This window comes from Halichoerus grypus, chromosome 11 (assembly GCF_964656455.1).
Source record: "Halichoerus grypus chromosome 11, mHalGry1.hap1.1, whole genome shotgun sequence".
NCBI classification, from domain to species: Eukaryota; Metazoa; Chordata; class Mammalia; order Carnivora; family Phocidae; genus Halichoerus; species Halichoerus grypus.
Genome location: NC_135722.1, coordinates 97,443,337 through 97,464,980, shown reverse-complemented (window position 1 = coordinate 97,464,980; position 21,644 = coordinate 97,443,337). Strand labels below are relative to the sequence as shown.

At 41.7% G+C, this 21,644-nt stretch overlaps 1 protein-coding gene across 2 annotated transcripts; it reads right to left on the bottom strand.

The window, feature by feature from the left end:
• Window positions 1-288: 288 nt before the first annotated feature.
• Window positions 289-20,979, bottom strand: MPZL3 (myelin protein zero like 3). Of its 2 annotated transcripts, XM_036123011.2 has the most exons (6): window positions 20,842-20,979; window positions 13,362-13,528; window positions 10,373-10,583; window positions 8,626-8,791; window positions 6,681-6,744; window positions 289-3,250 (listed from the first exon to the last, which is right to left on the bottom strand). In XM_036123011.2, exons 1-6 carry the CDS (start codon window positions 20,912-20,914, stop codon window positions 3,224-3,226), a joined length of 708 nt encoding a protein of 235 aa, XP_035978904.1. In that variant the 5' UTR covers window positions 20,915-20,979; the 3' UTR covers window positions 289-3,223. The 2 variants fall into 2 exon arrangements, with proteins under 2 accessions (XP_035978904.1, XP_035978910.1); XM_036123017.2 differs by lacking the exons at window positions 289-3,250; window positions 6,681-6,744 and adding an exon at window positions 6,759-8,521.
• Window positions 20,980-21,644: the final 665 nt, after the last annotated feature.

Here is a 21,644-nt window from a genome sequence, read left to right as displayed (position 1 = left end):
CTCTCAAGGACTATGCTACATGATTGCATGGTAAGGCAACAACATACATAAATACTCCCACGACGGCCTGTTTCAAGCTACCAATCATTTAACAATGGGCTTGCAGAATTCCTAAAAATTTAACCATCAGCTCTTGCTATGTGAGCTGGCTCCAGCAGACCACTGAATCTATGCAGGTTCTTGCAGGGGTACAGCTTAGAGACGGATGGCTGCTTGCTGCTAGAAACCACAACCTCCTCCCCTTGCATCTGACAGCTCTCATTTTATATGTAGACACACACCAAAAAGTAGCCAGAAAGTGCAAAGCAGTTTATTAATTGTGATGTGGTAAAGATCTCAAGAGTCACGATGGCTGTGCACATGGCCCAACAGTGCACGTGCTCCTACAAAAAAACAAACACAAAAAATGCAGTGAAATGCAGCTGCTAACAGTTCAACTGTCCAACACAGGGGTCAAAGGAATGGAGCTGCCTCTTCTGGCAGCAAAGTCCCCAGTAGTGCAATTACATGACAGGCTTGGTCCACTCCCTGTGGGTTTTCTTACACCTCTCATATGGAACCATAACAGAGTGACACAATAGAACATTCAGATTCGGGATTTGGCCTCCAACAGTTTTTTTACACAGGGACATACAACATTCCCTCTTGAAGCACCAGTGCACAGTTTGGGAGCTGCAGAGAACTAAGACATTCTCCAAGAAGCCCGGGGTAACAGGCCACATGGAAAACACAAAGCATTTTATAAATTCACATTTGGTAACAGAATTAAGAGCTCAATACGCAAAACTTACAAGGTAATGTAACCACGGGTAAAGCCTTCAGCAGCCGAAGAAAAATTCTGAAAGGCTTTTCACCCTGTCTGAAGCTTTCAGAATTAAATTTCCTTTCTAGACAAGGCTGGTCCTCAGACAGTGTGCTCTGCATCCAGAGCAGCAAGAAGAAAAAGAGAGAGAATAGCACCTGAGAAGATATTTAAAAAGTTAAAAAAAAAGAAAACCAACTTTATCTTCTTTCCATCCTTAAAGAAGGCAGGTATCCAAATACTGCTTTTTGCTCCTTTGGGGGAGAGAGAAAGAAAGAAAGGAAAGAAAGGAAAAGAAAAAGAAAAAGAAAAAAAGCCGTAAGGCTGTAAGCCAGACTCAGGATGAGAGACGAGCAAGGACACTGAGAGCAGCCTTAGGACTGATGTGACCTTTTAAAAAAGCCATGGAGCAGACGAACTAATCAGCTTACTCTATTCCCGTGAAGGATGCTACTGTTCAGTCACTTAAGAAGAAAGGGACTTGTTCAAATCATGATCAAGGCTACAAAATAACAATGACCAAGTATCCACACAGCACCATCTACCTAAAGGGACAAACATACTAGCCTGGATTAATCCTCACAACATGCCTGAAAGGAAATTACAAGAAAACCGAGATAAAACCAGTTCCTCAATTCAGGAAATGTGGTTTTAGCTGGGTTCCTGCAGCATCATCTTTCTCAGAGACACGAGGACCCACAAGTCTGCCTCACAATTAGATCTCTATCTTCAAATCTAGAGCCCAGGGTATTAACTCTCATTGCTCAAACATGATTTCCCCTCCCAGCTGAGGTGTCAGACTGTCTCAGTAGCCTGGCCCCAGACGAGCCCAAGCAGCTCAAGACTCTGAGGCTTAAACACTGGAAATAAACTGTCAATGTGCCTTTTCCTCTTCCACTTCCTTACGTGACCAGACAAAAAGCATAATTTCTAATTAACTAACCAGACTCTCTTATGTATGGACTAGATTGACAAAAGAGGCCAGGCCAAACCTATGTCATATTTTTTCAAGTTTTTACTGATGACTTCCAGCACTAATAACCCAAATTTTTAAAAATAAATCCTGGGGAAGTGATTTTTTTTTTGTATAATGTGTACGGTGTATTTGCTGTAATATGGAAGCCTCCTGAGCCACTTAGTGAGGAATCACGGACTCTCCTGTTGAAAAAAACAGCAATGGAGGAGGGGAAAATTTTTGTCTCTCATAATTGAGAAGTAAACTCTACCGCTGTTTTACAGAGGACTACAGTGTCGATCCTTCTGGACATGTCATGCATATTTCTTAATGGCTTATAGAAAATCCCATGTAAATTAAAATTGGAAATCGTTTGCTGCGGGAAAATGGAGGAAGTCGATATAAGGTATCAGAGAACAGAAATGAGAAGTAAAGGTTATGTACCATCTCACTTCCTTATGTCAAATATTATGCAAAAACTGTTTGTAAATACCTTAGCTCACTCATATTTGGCACATTTTAGAACACAAAAAAGTTCTGAAGAATGACTCAGGTCAAAAAGATTATTTCCTATAAATAGAAGCCTCATTAAAGCCAATCCAACATTTGAACTCCGGAATGGCATTTGTTAAAAAAGAATATTGCAAATAACTGAGAAAATATTCTCTACATTCCCCACTAAAAACCTTACAAAGAGTTTTTCTTGCCTCTGATCTGGGACATCAAGAAGGAAACCACTCATCAGTCAGCTATAAGAGAGTAAGGTAATAAACTGCACCTAGCAAGACAAAAGAAAGCGATCCCTTTAGGTCGCCATTCCCTTCCTTAATTATAAATTGATGACATTTTAATACTTTAAAAACACAGTCAAAGCAAACTATGGACTCCTGGCCCTGCCAACTCTATGGAAATTAGGGTTCCAAGTCACCCAAACACAATTGGTGGTGTCATGAAACCAAGGAGTATATGCTCTTTGCTGATTCATAGCTGAAAACGTTCATGGAGCAAATAACAAAGGACACTTATCCCCAACAAACATTTCATCTTGTAGCACATCAGGAAGCTACGAGCTCCATTTCATTTTTTAAAGATATTTTGGCATCCATGGTGTGGCCAACATTTAGGATTCCCCTCAAATAACTGGAAGAAAACATGTAATACATTCAAAAACACAGGGGAAACAAAAAGTATCTTTCAATTCAGGAAGAGAACTCCTTCATTCAACTAGAGCATAAGTTATTAAAAGGGGTAGTTATGAGTTTCTTCTGAGAGCTCTTAATCAGTTTATAAATATAAAAAGAACATTTCTTCAATAAATAAATGGTTCCTGAAGTCTCTCCTGATGACTTCCAGAATCCTCCAGCACTGCCATCCAAGCCAGCTCTGCTTCTGAGAGGCTTTAGCTGCCAGTGGAACGGGACATGTTCTGCTAGCAGGTGATTCTTCTTATATCATGAAGACTTTCATCAATATGTCTCTTCATAGTCTGAGTCCTGGTGGGAAAGAACAGCAGTTGTGGTGTAGCTACGTGGCCACCGTCAGAGTTTAAACAAAGAGGTGGTGCTAGGACCCCTCGATGGAACTCAGCACGAGGTGACATTAACAATGAAATAGCACTGACTCAGCGCATCTACGTTCCCATGAAGCCTCCAAGGCCCTTGAAATATTTGCTGTCTTTTGGACTAATTTCTGCTTTGAAATCCTAATGGTTCCCTTTTCCATGGTGGATATTTTTTAAAACCTCAGCACACAGGAAAAGACACCTGTCTACAGCAGAGCATGAGGACTGTAGCTAGGAGTCTGGGTTTCTCGGTTTCTCTGAGTTCCAATGCCAGCTTCACCCCTTGCTGGCTGTGTGACCTTGAGCAAAGTTATTAAATGACTCTAGGCCTCAGTTTCCTTATCTGTAAAATGGGGGGTGGAGGGGTAGTAAAAATACGGACACGTCATAGAAGGGCGACGAGAACTGAATGAGACAATGTATGGAAGTCACTTCGCATTGTGCTTAGCGCTGTGCAAGCACTCATTCAAGATTAGCTACTGTTACCATTATTCTTACTTTTATTATTTAAACTTGTATTCATTACTTTTAACCTCAAGTGGCCCATTAGTACTACCTGGCACACCACTTTTCTCTGGCCCATCGTTCTCCTATTCTCCTGGATGACTACCTTTCCCTCTTTCCTCAAACCTCCAGCACGTCCTCCTCACTTTGTTCTCAGCGGACGACCTTGCTTTCTCCGGACACTGGGAAAAGAGTAGTCAGCAGGGAACTTCCGGGAGCTCCCGTCACCATATTTATGCCCTCACCTGCATCTGGGCCCATCTGCGTGGCCTTCCTTACTCTTGTTATGGATACTCTCTCCCTGCCTTTCTCTAAGGTCAACATCCCTGTTGTGCATCACATCCTAGAGCTACTCCAGCCACCCCACCCCACCCCCGCAGCATCATTTTTTCCTTTTCTACTGAATCACTTCCATCAGCATACAAATGTGCTATAATTTCTCCCATCTTAAACAGAAAGTAACTCTTGACACACATCTCCCTCCTACCTATCACCCTATTTCTCTGCATCTCTTCACAGCAAAACTCCTTCCAAGAGCTGTTTACACCCACCGTCACCGTTCTCTCTCTTTGCGTTCTTTCTCAACCTTACCCCCATCGGGCTTTCTTCCCCTCTATTCTCCTGAAGCTGCTTTTGCCAAGGTCACCAATGACCTCCACATCACCAGATCAGCCAATAATCACTTCTCAGTTCTCATTTCACTTGACCTGACTCAGCAGCAACTGACACAGTTAATCACCTTCTTTACCTTGAAACACATTCTTCACTCGGTTCCCAGGATAGCAAACCCTCCCGGTTTTCTCCTACCTCACTGGATGTTCCTTCTCAGCCTCCTTTACCAATTCCCCTTCCTCTTCCCAACTGATCAACCTTGGAGAACTCCAGGGCTCTAGTCTACATCTACTCTACTTATTCTATCAGTTGCTCAAGTCAAGAACCACGGAATTATCCCTGATTCCTCTCATTCTTTCACAGATATGGGAAACCCATCCACAAATCCCTCTGGCTTTACCTTCAAACTATAATCAGAATACAACAACTTCCTACCACCCTGGTTCAAACCAGTACCATCCCCTCTCACCTGCATTATTGCTAAGGTCTCCTTATTGGGCTCTATGACTGTCATGGCCCCTTGACCATGGTACCACCTATCCTCAACACAGAAGCCAGAGTGAGCCTTTGGAAATACATAGTGCTTCTCTTCTCAGAAATCTCCAGTGCATCCCATTTCATTAAGAATAAAAGTCCAGTTCATTCCATTCACTTATTACGTTCATAAGACATGGCATTGTCTCTCTGATGTCAACAAATGCTATTCTTCACCTTGCTCACTTCATTCCTGCCACATTGGTCTCCTTGCTGTCCCAAGAACATGCCAATCATGGCCCCTCCACAGAATTGCTGCACCTACCATCTCCTCTGTCCAGAATGTTCCTCTGCAACAGCTATATGGCATCCTATCTACTTCTTTTAGGTGTTTGCTCAAATATCATTTCAGTGAGGTATTTAATATCATACCCCCTATCCAGCCATCCCATTTTCTTTCCCTATTTTGTTTTTCTCTACTGCATTAAGTACCATCTCGTATACTCCATGTTTTGCTTATTTTTTAAAAGATTTAGTTAGTTATTGTTTAATAACCAATAATTACTATTTTAAGAGAAAGTGACATTTCAGTTGTGTCTTGAAGAATGAGAGTTTTCTACATATGGAAAAGAATGGAAGTTATCTGAGGGCAGAGATTTTTGTCACAAGTTCACTTGTGTTTCCTAAGTACCCAGAATCTATCTGGCACATGTCAGATACTCAGTAAATAACTGTTGAATGAATTAATATCTGAAATGTGGATGGTGATAATCATGGACACTAACTTATTTTGTGTTATCAGAGTATTCAAACCCTGAAGGGTTATTGTTAGATCCTCTTCAACCTTCCCCTCATCTTAGCTATTACACTCCAGTTTGTGAGAGAGAGAAACAAAGAACACTGCAGTGAACAGTTGGGCTATAGTCATCTGGCCAAGCGCTGAGCTTGGCAGTGAGTATAAAGAGAACTCAAGTTTAAACCCTGCAATGACAGGTATGTTTCATATTAGATCATAAGTTGCTTTTGACCTGTTTCCAACTGCACCACATCAGAGAGTTTCTCCTCCTAGGACGCTGGGACAGCCACACAAGCCTCCCAATCATAGCCAGAGTTTAAAAAACGGAGGGATGACAGCCTTTTGAAATTTAAATCAACACTCAGGCCTTCCAACGTGGGTATTTCTTTTTTTTTTTTTTTCCTTCTTCCTTTTTTTTAAGTAGGCTCCACACCCAGTATGGAGCCCAACACATGGCTTGAACTCACAACCCTGAGATCAAGACCTGAGCTGAGATCAAGAGTCAGATGCTTAACCAACTGAGCCACCCAGGCGCCCCTCCAACATGGGTATTTCTTACTGATAAAGCCACAAGTCACCTAGAAGGTTATATCACTCTAATTCCCTGGAAAAAAAAAAAAAACTGAGGCACAGCAGGAAAGTTCAATTCAGAATTCTGAGTCCAACCAGCCAAAGTCTCCTAGTATGACCCTGGTAGCACAGGCCCCTCCTCTTTCAGGGTGCTCTCTGTCAGTAGGCAGAGACTTCCCTAACCTTCCCTAACCTAAGGACACCACTCTATGCCTATGAGACAGAAAACAAAATAACGGTTAGAATCGGTCCCCTGAGACCAAAATGCTTTGGGGGAAGACCTTGATTCATACCTTGCTTTGGACCTTATCTGCATATCCTCTGCTGCCTCTGAGGGCAAAGGATCCCCTTAAGTATGCAGGAAAATGGAACATGAACAGTGAACAGAGAAATGGCATGAGCTTACCAGGCACTCAGCACAACGAACACAAAGCCTCGCCATGCAGTCATCCCCCTCCTCTTGGTCCGTGCTGGAGAAAAAGGACAAAGCAAATCTGAACAAATACTGTCCTCAGCACAGCAGAGCACGTAAGAGCAGAGCTGCTGAAGTCAGACAGGTCTCGTTTTTAAATCCCAGTTCGGCCACTTACTAGAAGGGTGAGCAGGCAGGTTACTTAAGCGCTGGGATAAAAAATAACCACATGTAAACCATGTACCACAGTGCCTGACACAAAGCAAGTGCCCAGTAAATAGGAGCTGGTCTCAGTCATTCACTTAGAAATGTACTGAGCACCAACACTGCCCCTTGAAGAGCTCACAGCCTCATGGGTGTGAGAAACCTGTTGCAACCTAACAAGTACATTATGACACAATGTAATAAAGTGTTTTAATAAGCTTAAGGTCAAACTGTTAGGGCAGCAAAGAGGAGGGAGTGACCTGTTCTCTGGGGAGGACTCAGGGAGACTCCAGAGATGGAACATTTCAGCTGGGTCTTGGAGGATCAGGAAGAGTTTTCCAGGCAAACAACGGAGGGAAGGAGAGGATTCCAAGGGAGAGAAAAGCATGTGGGGGGGAAAAAAAGGAGGAAGACCTGAGTGAGTGTAGCTTATTTAGAGAAGAAAATAAGCTGTGTATCTGGCACGTGAAGTGAACGAGATGAAATGTCAGGGAACAAGGGGCCTGAAGGTTGGAGCATAAGGCATCTTGTTAGATCGTGCTTAGAAATAGACATCTTAGTCTTTCTACCAAGAGCCCTTGACCTTTTGGGGGGGCCACAGATTCCTATAAAGGGCACTCTCTCTCCCATGAAGCAAACATGCATGCACAAATACACATGTGCACACATGCACAGAAAAAGAAAATTTTAGACCCTTCCCAGGGAAGACTTCCCTCCCAAGAAGACAATGGAGAATCAAAATGGGTTTTATGCAGACTTTTGTCACCTGTTTTTAGTAGATTTATTCCTAGGGAAAATAATGGACCATGCCTGCTCACTGCCAACATGATGTTTCATAAATGCCTTTGATAATCACAATCCAATTAGGCCCTCAGAGCATGTGCTGACCAAGAACAGATCTTGGTTATTTAAATTGGTTTTGCTGTCCAAGACTGTTCTTAAAGGCTTCCTCATTGCTTAGGCATTTTCTGTTGGGACACATCAGCTTGGTGCCAAAACGAGAAGAGAAAAATAACTGACTTGTTGGAAATTCCTGTTAATTTTGAAAGAATGTGATATCCACTCCAGAATTTTTATTTATTTTATTTATTTAGAGAGGTGGAGAAAGAGAGAGGGGAGGGGGAGAGGGAGAGAGAGAATCTTAAGCAGACTTCACGCCCAGCATGGAGCCTGATGCAGGGCTTGATCTCACAACCCTGAGATCATGACCTGAGCCAAAGTCAAGAGTCGGACACTAGGGCGCCTGGGTGGCTCAGTCGTTAAGCATCTGCCTTCGGCTCAGGTCATGATCCCAGGGTCCTGGGATCGAGTCCCACGTCAGGCTCCCTCCTCAGCAGGAAGCCTGCTTCTCCTTCTCCCACTCCCCCTGCTTGTGTTCCTGCTCTTGCTATCTCTCTGTCAAATAAATAAATAAAATATTAAAAAAAAAAAGTCGGACACTAAACCGACTGAGCCACACAGGCGCCCCACCACTTTAGAATTTATATGCAGAACCATAGATAGTACAATCTGATTTCCAAAGCAGAGACAAGGACCCTACATTCACCCCTCCATCTCTCTCCCCAAATTAACATCCACTAGGTTCACCTCCAACCTTCCTTCTAGTACTCCTCGGCAGAACGAAACTTGGCCTGGGAAAAAGGAAAGGGGTGGACTCAGGCCTCTGGGGACTATCCACCAAGCAGGGCTCTGAAGAGGAAAGGGGTTAACTGCTCGGGGTTCCAGCTGAACTTACTCATCTGAAACCTCAATAGACGACTTCTTATAGCCAGACTTGCTCGTCTTCTGCAGCCCCGCAGACTTCCTCACCATCCTCACCAGCAGCAGAACCACCACCACGGCTGAGGGCAGGAAGACAAGGACAGAGAGGAGCGCCACTGAGGAGAGCATGGTGCCAAAACCTAGAGGAGGAAAAAGGGAAGGTGAGAGGGAGGGACGTGCAAAAGGGCCTTCTTTGACTGAGCTAGATTGTACTTTTGCTCTTGTATTTCTTCTGATTACAACAAGAATTCGTTGTAGAAGAGGTAGAGAGTACATGAAAGTACAAAGAAGAACAAAAATGCACCCGTAATCCCACTACGTAGGACTGACACATTGGTATCTACCCATTCGGTGTTCTTTCTAGGAGTATGTGGGTATGGGTCTGCAGATAGGGAGGACAGTGCCTAGCTTTAGAAGTATGGATCATATTTTTACGGACTATTTCTAAATTCCTTTTTTTATGTAATATATGATAAATTTCTCCCACGTCATTAAAAATTCCTTCCAAGTGTTACTTGGCTGCACAGTATTCTACCATACTGAGTCATTTACTGAACCAATTTTGTAATGCTGGACATTCAAGCTGTTTCCAATTCCTTGAATCTGTAAGTTACATTATGATGATCATCCTTATACATAAATCCTCATATTTACCTCTATTTCTTTAAGATAAAATTTAAAATGGGATTCCTGGATCAAAGGGCATACATTTTTTTTTTAAAGATTTTATTTATTTATTTGACAGAGAGAGACACAGCAAGAGCAGGAACACAAGCAGGGGGAGTGGGAGAGGGAGAAGCAGGCTTCCCGCAGAGCAGGGAGCCCGATGCGGGGCTCAATCCCAGGACCCTGGGATCATGACCTGAGCCAAAGGCAGACGCTTAACGACTGAGCCACCCAGGTGCCCCAAAGGGCATACACTTTTAAGGCATCTAATACAACCAAACTTTCTTCCAAAAAAACTATACTACTTTCTACTCAGCCTGCAGCATGAACATACCTGTATTGTTGAAACCTTGAGTTATCCTCTTAAAAAAAGAAAGAAGAAAAAAGAGGAGGAAGGGAAAGGAAGGGAGAAAGAAAGAGGGAGAAAAAGACAGACTTGAGAAAGACCTAGGAGATGATAAGGCATCTATAACGAACCATAATGCAGTTCTGTATCTCTACATCTTTGGTTCAAATCCAACTGAGAATTAGATTGACCACTCAGTAGTCACTCGAGAATAATGTAGGAAAAAAGGTCAGTCCTTAACCTACTTTCCTGCACTTTCATGCTAAAAGGAAACTGCTGCCTTTTGTAACATAAAAGAAATGTGCTGCCTCCCATCATTAAAAGGGGCACCCTTTCAACACATGGGCAAGAAAATGGCTTCATAACTGAGGGTATGAACAGACTGGGGAAATCAAATGACTTCTATTTCACACAGATAACAAGGCTCCATTTACTTAGGAGTCTGCCATGCGTTCCACAAGACCTCTGGACACCTGAAGTTAAAATGAAAAATAGATAACGGGGAAACTATTACAACATTTGAATAACAACTTCAGTTTGCAAAATCAAGACTAAGAAATTCATCCTAATAGACAATTCAGGATGGCCAAATGTTCCATTGACTGACTGGCTTTCAAAGACGGGTAGCTGTGCTTGTCCTTGATCTCTCTGGTAAGTAGCACGGTAGTCACAGAGCCCGGCAGAAGAAGGTTGGTGGCAGTTAGCTTACCCCTTTCTGTGACTGTTAGCTCCGTCACAGGAATATTATGGTGCACATCTGGGGGATTCTTCACAGCACAGCTGAATGTCCCATTGTCCTTTAGGGTAGGGCTGCTTATGCTTATAGACGCATCCCCTTTGTATACATCTCCAACCCAGGAAATTCGATCCCGAAATGTACCTGCTGTGGTTGGGTACTGGAAGGACTGATAATGAAAAATCTAAAAAAGCAACACCATAACAAACGAAAAAAAAGAAGTTAATTTGCAAAATGCAATGAAAATGTAAAAATAAGTAAGTCCAAAATAAAACACAAATGCATAACGGGTTTTCTCAGTTGGACTTTTTTTTTTTTTTTTTAATGTTTTGTTCTCCTCCTTCCTATAGGTTAAAAGACAAGTTAATACAACTTATCAGGAAAAGGCCTGACCTAAGAGTCCTAGGATCCTAACTCCTGAAGATCTTCTAAATTCTCCCTGAAGTCCTAAAGCAATAGTTCTCAACTGGGGGCAATGTGGGCCTCCAGGAGACATCTGGCAGTATCTGGAGACAGTTCTGGTTATCACAGTTGGGGAGAGTGCTACTGGCATCTAGCGGGTAGAGGTCAGGGATACTGATAAAAATCCTACAGTGCATAGGATAGACCCCTCACAACAAAGAATTCTCCAGCTCAAAATGTCAACAGTACCAAACCTGAGAAACCCTATTCTAAAGTAGCATCTGTTATTTGTGTAGTCCTTTCTGGTTTGCAAATGATTCCCACAGGTTTACTCAGTTGAGCCACATAACAACACTGAACGATACATGGGGCAGGTATGATTATTCCAAATTTATAGAAAGAGAAACAAGGCCAGAAACTAAGTGAGTTACTCAAAGGCACACAGGTAGTAAGTGGGCAGGGGAAGCTTTTGCTTAATCTCAAAATAAATAAAAGTAGGTACAATATAATCAAGCCTCTCTTGAGTTATCTATCTATCTTGGCAATTAATAAAAACCCCAAGCCAAATGCATGATCAGGACTCAGTGAATGTATGTTGAATTAAAACGGTGCTACTTCAGATTGATGATCAGACATTTTGTCACCAAAAGCACCTCATTATGTCTGGTGGTAGGCCAGGCAGGTACAACAAGACAACATGATCTTTCTCTCTTATGCAAGGTTCAAGGCTTTCTTTCCTCTTTCCTCTTTCTTTCCTTTCTTTCTTTCAAGACTTGGTACCTCCCCATGTACAACCACTAAATTGCCCAATTTTGAAGAGCAACTTCCCAGAGAAGATGTTGAATCACTTATCAGTTCATTTGTTCGTGCATTCATTCAACAAATATTTAGGGCTCACCTACTATGTGCTAGGCACTGTGTTAAGCAAAAGGACATAGTGGGAGCCAAACAGGCACAGTCCCTGCTCTCACAGATTTTACAGTCTAATGGGAAATACAGACATTAAGAAATAATAACATGTGTGATGAGTGTTCCAAAGAGGGAGGTAAGGGGCACCTGCCTGGCTCTGTCAGTGGAGCAGCGACTCTTGATCTCAGCGTTGTGAGTTCAAGCCCCATGCTAGGTGTAGAGACTACTTAAAAATAAAATCTTTAAACACACACACACACACACGCACACACACACAAAGAGGGAGGTAAAGAATGCCTACCGCTGATTATCAGCATCTATATAAAAGGGTTTGAAACTCCTTACTGACCAAACAAGTCCTGCTGTGTATCTTCAAGAACCTGTAAGTTCCGAGTTAAATTGGTGATACCCAAATCCTTGCCAACCGATTAGCCTGACAGAATCCTGACTGACCTGACCTGGACTGTGACAATCATGTAACGTGACTTTAAAGGTCCACTGATTCCAACTTGCGTGAGCTTGCTTTCTGACCAGCCTCCCAGAAAACAGCACCATACAGGAACTGCTGTTTGCAATTAAGGTTTCTGACCGAAGAAGATCCCCCACTGCTTGCTCTGTCCTACTTTTGGCCAAGGAGGCAAAGTTAAATAAGGCCAGCCATAGTTTTCTGACCACTCGAAATAAAGTGAACTATTTTAAATCTAAAGAAAAGGCGACCATGAATACAGCCTAGCTGCCTTCGCTGGAGCCCCCTAGCTGGCTCCTAGCTATGTGGCATTCGATAATGGGTCCTAAAACAAAACTCAAAGCTTATATATTAAAATCAAAGAGAAAGTTCTCCAATGAAGGAAACAGGATAAAAGAATTAAGGATACTTTCAAAAATACAATCTTACATACAGCTACAACATTCACATTCTTGATAGCATCTATCCTGAACTAAGGATATTGCTGGAAGCATAAAGAGAAAGGGCTTTTTATAGCACTGTAATCTTCAATTAGACATCCACAATGGGATATGAACCATAAATGTGTTTTATATGTGTGTATAAAGTATATTGTTTCTAATACTGCAAGACCATCTGTCACCAACAGCATCTGTCATCCACACAAGGTGCCACCATCTCCTTCAAAAGGAACCATATAAATCAATGTAGATGTTTATACACTAGGAGACGAGGCCAAGATAAATCTACAGAGTACACACATACCAACAGATACACCCATTGAGACAACCTCATACCACAGGAAATGAGCAACTTTATGAGAAAAGATGTCTATGACTGGGACCTATAGAATTTTTCTATCCAACAGTCCTGGAGGTACTCTTTTTAGTACCTCGAATCTGAAAACAAGCTATGAAAACATGCAGAAGGAAACAACAAAGGGGAAACAAAATTAAACCACGTTTCCTCTGAGTTTCTGACAATTTTTTTCCTATAGCTTATTTACAAGATTCTCATATGGAAGAATAAAAAAAAAAAGCCCTACGTGACCAAATGAATGCCTTTATCTTCTTCTATTTATACAGAAGCTCATGTTTGATTCTAAGATGAGAAGCCCTGAGGTATGCCTGGGACCTGGAATAAAAGGATTCCAGAGCTGTTGACCACTTTAGACTCAAAGACATTTCCTTAATAGGAAACACTCACTGATTCTGTACGACTGCTGCTGGGGGGTCGGTAGGTCCAGTCTATGGTGAGTTTGTCAGTGACAGATGAAGTCGACTTGAAGGTGCATTTCAACTTGATCTTCTCTCCTACATAACCCCGGACGTGGGCATCTGCTTTAATCTCCAAGGAAAGGACGACTTGAACACCTAATCAAAGCAAGCCCAAACATTTAAAAGGTATGCATTTAGGTGGGATAGATAGATGTGAGTGAGCAATACAGAGACACTATCGTTTTTCGGGCTCTCAGAGGAATAAATGAATATCTTCTCAGGCAGGCCCAGAAGGTCAAGGAGCAGGGATCTGCATGAATCAAGGGTAGTATTTTTGTCATTTTACAATATTAAATCGCAGAATGAATGCTTGGGTAAAAATCTAAAACCGGGTCACACCAGCATTTTTCCAAATACAGACTTGTGGTTAAATGCAGTACAAACAAGTGGGTCCGCCCACAGCAGCTAAAAGGCGATGCTGTGCACCCCCTGATACACTGACACCCCAGGAATTATAGCAGCTGCTGTGGTCTAAGGGACTTACCCCCAAGGACAGCCTGCCTATTACCTGAAGCTACCACTTTCTCAACCACCAGCAAAATGAGAACAGGAAATAAGAAGAGGAAATTTTTTCAAAGAATTTTAGAAAACTGCCCCCAGGTTCTATCTAGTCGTGTTTTATCTTTTCCTCTCTTAAAGCTAGTTAATGAATCCTGCATCCATTAAAAGTAAATCATGGGGCGGAAAACAGAACAATTTAATGCACTCTAAAATGTAAAAATATCATTTTTAAATGCTCTAGAGATTTAACTCTTGTCAAAACAGGCTCATAGATCCAACTTTGACATTCCAGCTCCCCCAAAAAGAGCTCCCACTTTCTTCTGACCAATCCCCTTTCAAAAAACACTGAGTAGAAATTTATCTTCCACAAGGGAGCCAATTTTTAGGAAAGTCACCAGCACTTTGTTTTTACTGCTTTCTTCTCCACTGCGACAAGCCCTGATTCTTTTGGCAGGCCAAAGGCACACAGAGCGGCAAGGATTTAGAAGAGGGCAAACCCACACACAATCCACACACCCGCAGTCCCCCTAGTCGAGGCAGGATGCAAATCCCAGCACTATGGCTTGCTGGCTCTGTGGTCTCAGCAAGTTAACTTTACTCTTCAGTTTCTCACTCTGGTGAGAATGATAATAACAGCACTTACCTTAGAAGGTCAGTGTGAGGAATAAATGAGTTAAAACAGGTGTAACACTGGAAAGCCTGCCTACCCCAGAGTAAGTGCTCAGTGCACTTCTTCAGTTCTGCCTACACTCTCTCAACCTTCCCCATCACAGACACAGTTATGAGTCATCAACACCTTTACCTCTGTCTGCTTTGAATCGTTTTTCTTGCTCATCTCAAGACAATCTAGTCTGTTCACATTCTTCTTAAAAGGAGGAGACCAAGACTGAGCTCAAAACTCTAATAAGCATCTGACCGATCCCAAAGATGAGGCTTACCTCTGTTTCCTCCATACCATCATCCACTCTGACTTTGCCACGCTAAACTTGTCGTTCCTTCTATGACTTGGCAAATGCTGTTCCCCTGCCTGGAAAGCCTTCATCCTTCAGCCCCTACTACCCCCTTCAGCCCACTCCCGACCCACCCTACACACAACTCAAGCTCCAGCTCTAAAAACTGGAAGCTGGAAATGGATGGATAATCCACACTCTCCCCATACTATTCCTTTATCCTAAAATTCAAGTGCAGTGGAGAGATTTGAAAGCACGGATTTAGAATTAGATAGACCTGGACTTGCGTTCTAGCCCAGCTACTTTCTAGCTGTAAGATTTTAATCACAGTCACCTAACCTGTTCAAGTTTCAATTTCCTTACTCAGTAAATGGGAAGAATGACAAGACCTACTTCACTGGATCACTGTAAGGATCCAATAAGATTAAATAAGATAACACATAAAATGCTTAGCACAACATCTGAAAGAGAACCTTTCAATAAATGTTAGCTGTTATTATTAAAATGAACACCACAAACATTCAAAAACCTTCAATAATTCCTTCTTGGGCTATAGAATAAAATCCACATAGAGACAACCTGGCCCCAAACTTCTGCCACTCCACCCACCTATTCATCCCATCCCTTTCACCATGCCCAGAATGTCTGCCATTTCCCCAATTTAAACTTTCATGCCACTGTGCCTCTCCCTGAATATGGCTTTGTCTGGAAGGCTCTCCCCATTTCTACCAATCCTACCTGTTCCTACCATACCACAACCCCCCAGGGCTCACACACCTTCAAAACCCTGTTTCAAACAGCAGCCCCCTCTGTGATGCCTTCCCAAATTCCCTGGTGCAGTTAACTGCTCTTTCTTCTCTGTTCTCATAACAGTTAGCACATAATGCTACTCAAGCACATGTACTGTTGATTGCCCTCAATTTGTAAAGACTATTTCCCCTGTTACACACAAGCACCTAGAGGGCAAAAATTCAGAGGGAAGGGAGCAGACAGAGACTGAGAGAAAGAGGTGGACAGGTCACCAAAAATTCTAGTATAGGAACAAAATGTGCTCATCAGTCACCCACTCTCCTCCTCTTTTACAGTATTTCCAACATTCTTAAGTCCTCTACACTCCTCTCTTTCCAGTGCACCCATTCAGGAAAAGCTTAACCCTAGATGACCACTCCTAGCCTGTGGCTGATGTACATTGAAGGAGAAAAATCACCCAAATGTACAGATAGTTACCATGAGAAATTCATGGACTCCATCTATAGCTGAGCCCTTAAAGAGGCATGATGACCCTTTAACCAGCCTCGGTCAGCTCCTCTTTCTGATTCCTCCAACCTCTGCCATTCTCACCACCCTCCGTGCAACCCCCAAATCCCTCATTCTCAGAAGAAAACATCTCCTCTTACTTTTTCAAGAAACGTAAGGCTATACAAACTGCCCAGCCATGCACTCTCCTGTGTCTACACCCATCCATACTTCCAATCTGAAAGTGTGTGGTATCCCTTTTCCTATGCTAGGCCAACCCCTTATGTTCTGCCCTGGATCCCTCCCCTCCAAGCCCTGCTTCAGCAGAAAAACCCTCTCTACTATCTTCAAACTCTTCCTTTGCAGAGGGGCTCTCTTCCCCTTCAGCCTCTAAACACAAAGAAGTCTCTCCCATCCTTAAAAACAAACAAAAAACAATAAAACAAAAATAATGATGATCTTTCCTTAACCCTGCAAAACTACGTGTTACCAACTACTGCCCTCTCTTTCCTTTCTAAGCCAACTTTGTGAAAGAGCAGTGTACACCTGGCATTTCCATTTCCTCCCTTCCCATTCACTTCTGGGCCCCTATAGTACAATACAAACTCAACTAACATTTCTGATAAAAGGCATCATGTCTTAAAAGTACAAAATCCAAGGGATAAAAACTCCAATAGGTACTTTTGTATCCTGATTTTATGGCTCTCTCTGATGCAGTGACCCCTTGCTCTTCTCGATTCTTCTCTACCCCAAGGCTTCCATGACAATACTCATTCATTCACTCACTCTTCAAACATATAGTTATTGAGGACCTGTTCTGTGCCACCCTCTGAGCCTGGAATTAAATGTGAGCAAAATAAATACACTCCCTATTTTGGAGCTTAAAATACAGCAAAAGTTCAACACATTAATCAAATAATCATAAAGACAAATGTATAATTACAAAATCTGATAAGTACTATGAAGCAAAGACAGAGAGTGACTATGAGAACTGCACCAGTTATGGTAGAGGAGTAGGGAGTGGTTAATGAAAGCTTCCCTGAAGAAGTTACTTTTTGAGTTGTGCTCTGAAGGAAGGGTGACAAGGTGAGGAAAGGGAGAGTATTCCAGGCAGAAAATACAGCATATGCAAAGGTCCTGTGACAGGAAGGAGCACAGTCAGCCATGGAACCAAAAGTAAGGCAGTATGGCTCCAACACAAAAAGCATGAGAAAAAGAAAGATGTGGCTAGGAGGTAAGCGGGAAGCAGATCATGCAGAACCTCAGAGATTTGGGTCCTTATTCTTAGAGTAATGGGAAGCCATGAAAAATACTTAAATGTGGGACTGAGGGAGAAGAGACATGATGAAGTTTTCATTTTTTAAAAGATCACTCTAGGGAAGACACTTAGGAGGAGTTGAGTAAATATAAGGAGATTACTTAGAAGGCTACTACAATAGTCAAATGAGAAATAAAGAAAGCTTGAACTAAGTTGGTGGTAGGAGACATGGAAAGAATTAGGAAGACAATACTTACAGAGTAAAATCAGCAAGAATTGGTGGTAGATTGGATGTGGAATGTTAGGGAAACAGAGGTGACAAGGATGACTCCCACATTTCTGACTTGGTAATACCATTCACTGACATAAGAAAGACTAAAAAATACCCATCATGGCAGGGAAGAACATGAGCTTGATTTTGGATAAGTTTAATGTGCCTCTGAGATGGCCAAGAGATAATGTCAATGGATGGCTGGTGTAGGGCAAAGGTCAGCAAACTATGGCCTGTGAGCCAAATCTAGCCTACAATGTCTCTTTGTAAATCAAGTTTTATTAGAATACAGCCATATTTATTCATTTATATATTGTCTCTGGCTGCTTTTAAGTAGTTGCAACAGAGACCATATGGCCCACAAAGCCTAAAATATTTATTCTCTAGCCTTTTACAAAAGTTTGCCAACCGCCAACCCTGGTTTAGAGCAAATAAGAAATACATGGGTTACAGTTTTAAGTCAGAATCTCATTAATGTCCCTCCAGCTAACTCTGCACACTGATTGTCACATACACACAAACTCCACATGTGATTTAAGTTAACCCAATCAAAGTATACGTTTCAGAAAATTTGCTTGGAAAGTTATTTAATGTCTCTATGTCTTGTTCATGTTCCTCTCTATGTTGGAATTTTACTCATTCCCTATCTCTAACTTTTCTTTCAAGATTTAACTTTGGTGGCACATCCAGGAAGTCTTCCCTGTCTCCTCATGGCAGATTAAGGGCACCTCTTCCGTGCTCCCACATTTCTTAGTACCAGATTCTAAAATTATCTGTTGACTTGTCTGTCTTCTCCAATAGACCCTGAGCTCATCAAAACAGAAACTAGCACATTGTCGATGCTCAGTAGTATTAAACTGAGCCAAACCAACACAGTTTCCTTTTTATGAAACAAAAATTATTGCAAAATAAGCATAAAAACTACAAGTTCTGAGCAAAATTTGGTTACTGGTAAGTACACCATTAATAAATCTGCCTACCAACCAACTTCTTGTTAATATGTTTGAATTCCATATTCATGAGCATGATTTTGCCACAAAGTTATCAATAAGTAAAGTCATTTTGCTTAAATCTAAACACTGGATAAGTGGGTCTTAAATGTATAGAGAAAAGCAAGACCCATGGATGAACTAAACTAATCTACATGTCAGGATGTTGGTTCCCCTTGGGAGAGAAAGGATAATGACTGGAAGTATAAGGAAGGCTCCTGGAATACCAGTAACATTCTATATCCTGATTTCAGTGCTGGTTACCCAGGTGTGCTCAGTTTCTAAAAATGCATTAAGCGGTACAATTACCATATGTTCATTTTCTCTCTATATATATTATACTGAAATTAAAAGTGTTTTACAATCATTTGTCTACTCCACTCAAAAAATAAAATAAGAAAAAAATTACTAATCCACTGTTACATTCATTTAGAAATTTTCATCCTAGGCCTAATGTGCTTAGGGTTATTTATCTTTTCTCCTGAGTAAAAAAACATTCTTGCCAGGGCAAAATAGCCAACAATAGAAATACTCATAAAAATTAACAATTTGTTTAATTTGGGAGGAAAACAAGAAAATCACATTTAAATATATGTAATTTTATACACAGAAGGAATGAAAAAAAATGATAAAACAAAACTCCCAGCTTTGTACACCCAATTTTCCAAAATACAAATCTGTCAACATTTAGTTCATAAAAGTGCACACTTAAATGGAGATAAGTATAAGAACCCTAGGCTGTCTAATCTATTGTTTCCGTGTACTATGACAACTGATAAAACAGGACCATGTTTATAACTTGGAGAATTCAAACAAGCTAATCACTTAATGGGTGCTATCTTTGAAGAGGAAAAGCAAATAAACACTGGTATGAAACCAAAGTCTATTGCCTAACATTAAAAAAAAAATGGGTGAACCTTGAAAACATGCTAAGTGTAAGAAACAAGTACATACGGGTCATAAGATAAATTTTTAAGTTTGAATTAGTTGGTCTGCTGTCTTTGGTGGATGCTTTTAACATGAAATGACATCAAGTTTAAGAAACCACCCATCATTTCTAGAATTTTTTTTCTCAATAGGACAATATTTGAATATTTGTGAGAGGGAGAGAGAGATGAAACCAGGATTATTTGGAATGATAGGTCAGCCTAAATATTATATTGCAAAAGAATTTAGCTGAAAAACTGGACAGTTGTGATGACAGAGTGCTGGGAGGGATCAGGGAGTGTGTCGGCAACATGAATATTAGTCATCAAATAAATAACTTCCTGGCCTTACCTGCTAAGATTTAGAACAACTTAAGTTCTTTACATCAAAGGCCCCCTTCAGAAATTCCCACTTCCCCACAGGGAAATTTTATGAAGTTAACAATTCACTCTGATCCTAGCTCTATTAACACATAATTTCCTGAGAAGACACACACATACACACACACACACACAAATCCATAATTGCACCCTAAAATGAAGGTAATTAGGTTGGGCTGAAATTTACGCAATTTGAAAACTGCATGAAAGCAAAACTTATCCAAATCCTAAGACTATGCCATAGTGTGAATACTGTACTTATGATATTAGTTAATAGATTAAAAATTTTAAGAGTTTATATGCTTTCTTGTATTTTAAAAATGTTACTAAAATGCTACAGCAGTTGCTTTTTCCTCAACAAAATGCGTCTCTCCTGTAACGAAATCACAGCACATCCTTTCAGTGACATATAAAATAAACATTTTACTTCCAAGGCCCTGACAATCACCTACGAAAAAGTACCAACAGTCATGATTTTCTTTCCCAAAATTACTGAGACAAACTCCTGAACACTAGAACTACCCCTTCCTAATCAGGACATACAGTCCACAAAACCACAGCGGAGTCAACCGCTGGTAACTCATCACAAGATAGCACGGGGTGACCACAAAGCCAGCGCCCTCCGTGGTTCAGGCACGTTGTGCCATCACCAGAATACAAAGCAGTCACGCAAGGCGGTCGAGCTCCCCAGGGCTCAGGAAAGCACTGACAAGCTGCCAACGGCCCTCAAGTGGGTGGTGATTACAAGAAGAGAAAACGCTCCCCACACGCTCCCACTTCTCGCACTGCCAGAAGCCGTGTAGGGGCTTTCCTGAGACCCCCCCACCGGAACCGGAAAACCGACCATCTTCCCTAACCCCCCGACCGGAAGTTGGGGGACCCAGCCGGCGCGCTCACCCTGGAAGAACAAGACGCCCAGCAGTGGGAACAGAGCGCAGCCACGGCCTCCAGCAGTTCCACTCTGCTGCATCCCGACAGCTCTCCGGATGCTTGCACACCTTGTTTACGGCTCCCGGTAACTACACAGGTGATACCGGAAGTGACGTCAGGGCGGGAGGCCGCGAGAACACTTTAAAATGGCGATTTGAAGTTGCCATAGGAACGTGGCATCTTTCCAGAGCCACACCTGAACCTGCTCTGACCCGCGATTTTTTTAAGTCTCGAGTGAGAATTAATTATTCTCTTTTGCTTGACAATGAAGCCACAGACTTTGGAAAAATTACAATTTATTTTTATGGAATTCTGTCGTACTAGTCTTGATCCTCCGATTCTCTTCAGAAGTCATTTTTTACTCCCTACAGATTATTTTATTTGAACTATCTCAAAATAGGTTTCTATAAATTTAGAGTTAGAAGAGACCTAGGAGATTATACAGGATCAGTCAATAAATATGTATTAGGCCTTCGTGATGAATGTGTACCTCAAGTGTCTTTGGTTCGTGTTTTGTGGGTAGCTATCACAGCGTCCAGCTCAGTACCCACATAAATTGAGTATTTATTAAACTGATGTTTACAGTGGCAATGATGAAATGACTACAACATATAATACGGGGAAAAAAGGAACTCTTTTGGTGGGAAAAGTGAGCAAGTAATGTTTTCAGTGCTGGAAGTGAAATGAAGTGATACTGTCCCATTCTTCTAAAAAGATGGGATGGTACCCTGCTCCAATCATTAGTCAACCTGTCCTCTTGGAATCTGCGT

Bases quoted from the DNA above. Each gene is read 5' to 3' on its own strand.
- MPZL3 (XM_036123011.2), bottom strand. From the start codon at position 20,914: ATGCAGCAGAGTGGAACTGCTGGAGGCCGTGGCTGCGCTCTGTTCCCA. The intron at 13,529-20,841 runs GTGAGCGCGCCG...TGCTTTGATTAG, and splicing joins GGGCGTCTTGTTCTTCCAGG to GTGTTCAAGTCGTCCTTTCC. The intron at 3,251-6,680 runs GTAAGCTCATGC...CTTTCCCACCAG, and splicing joins TTCGTTGTGCTGAGTGCCTG to GACTCAGACTATGAAGAGAC.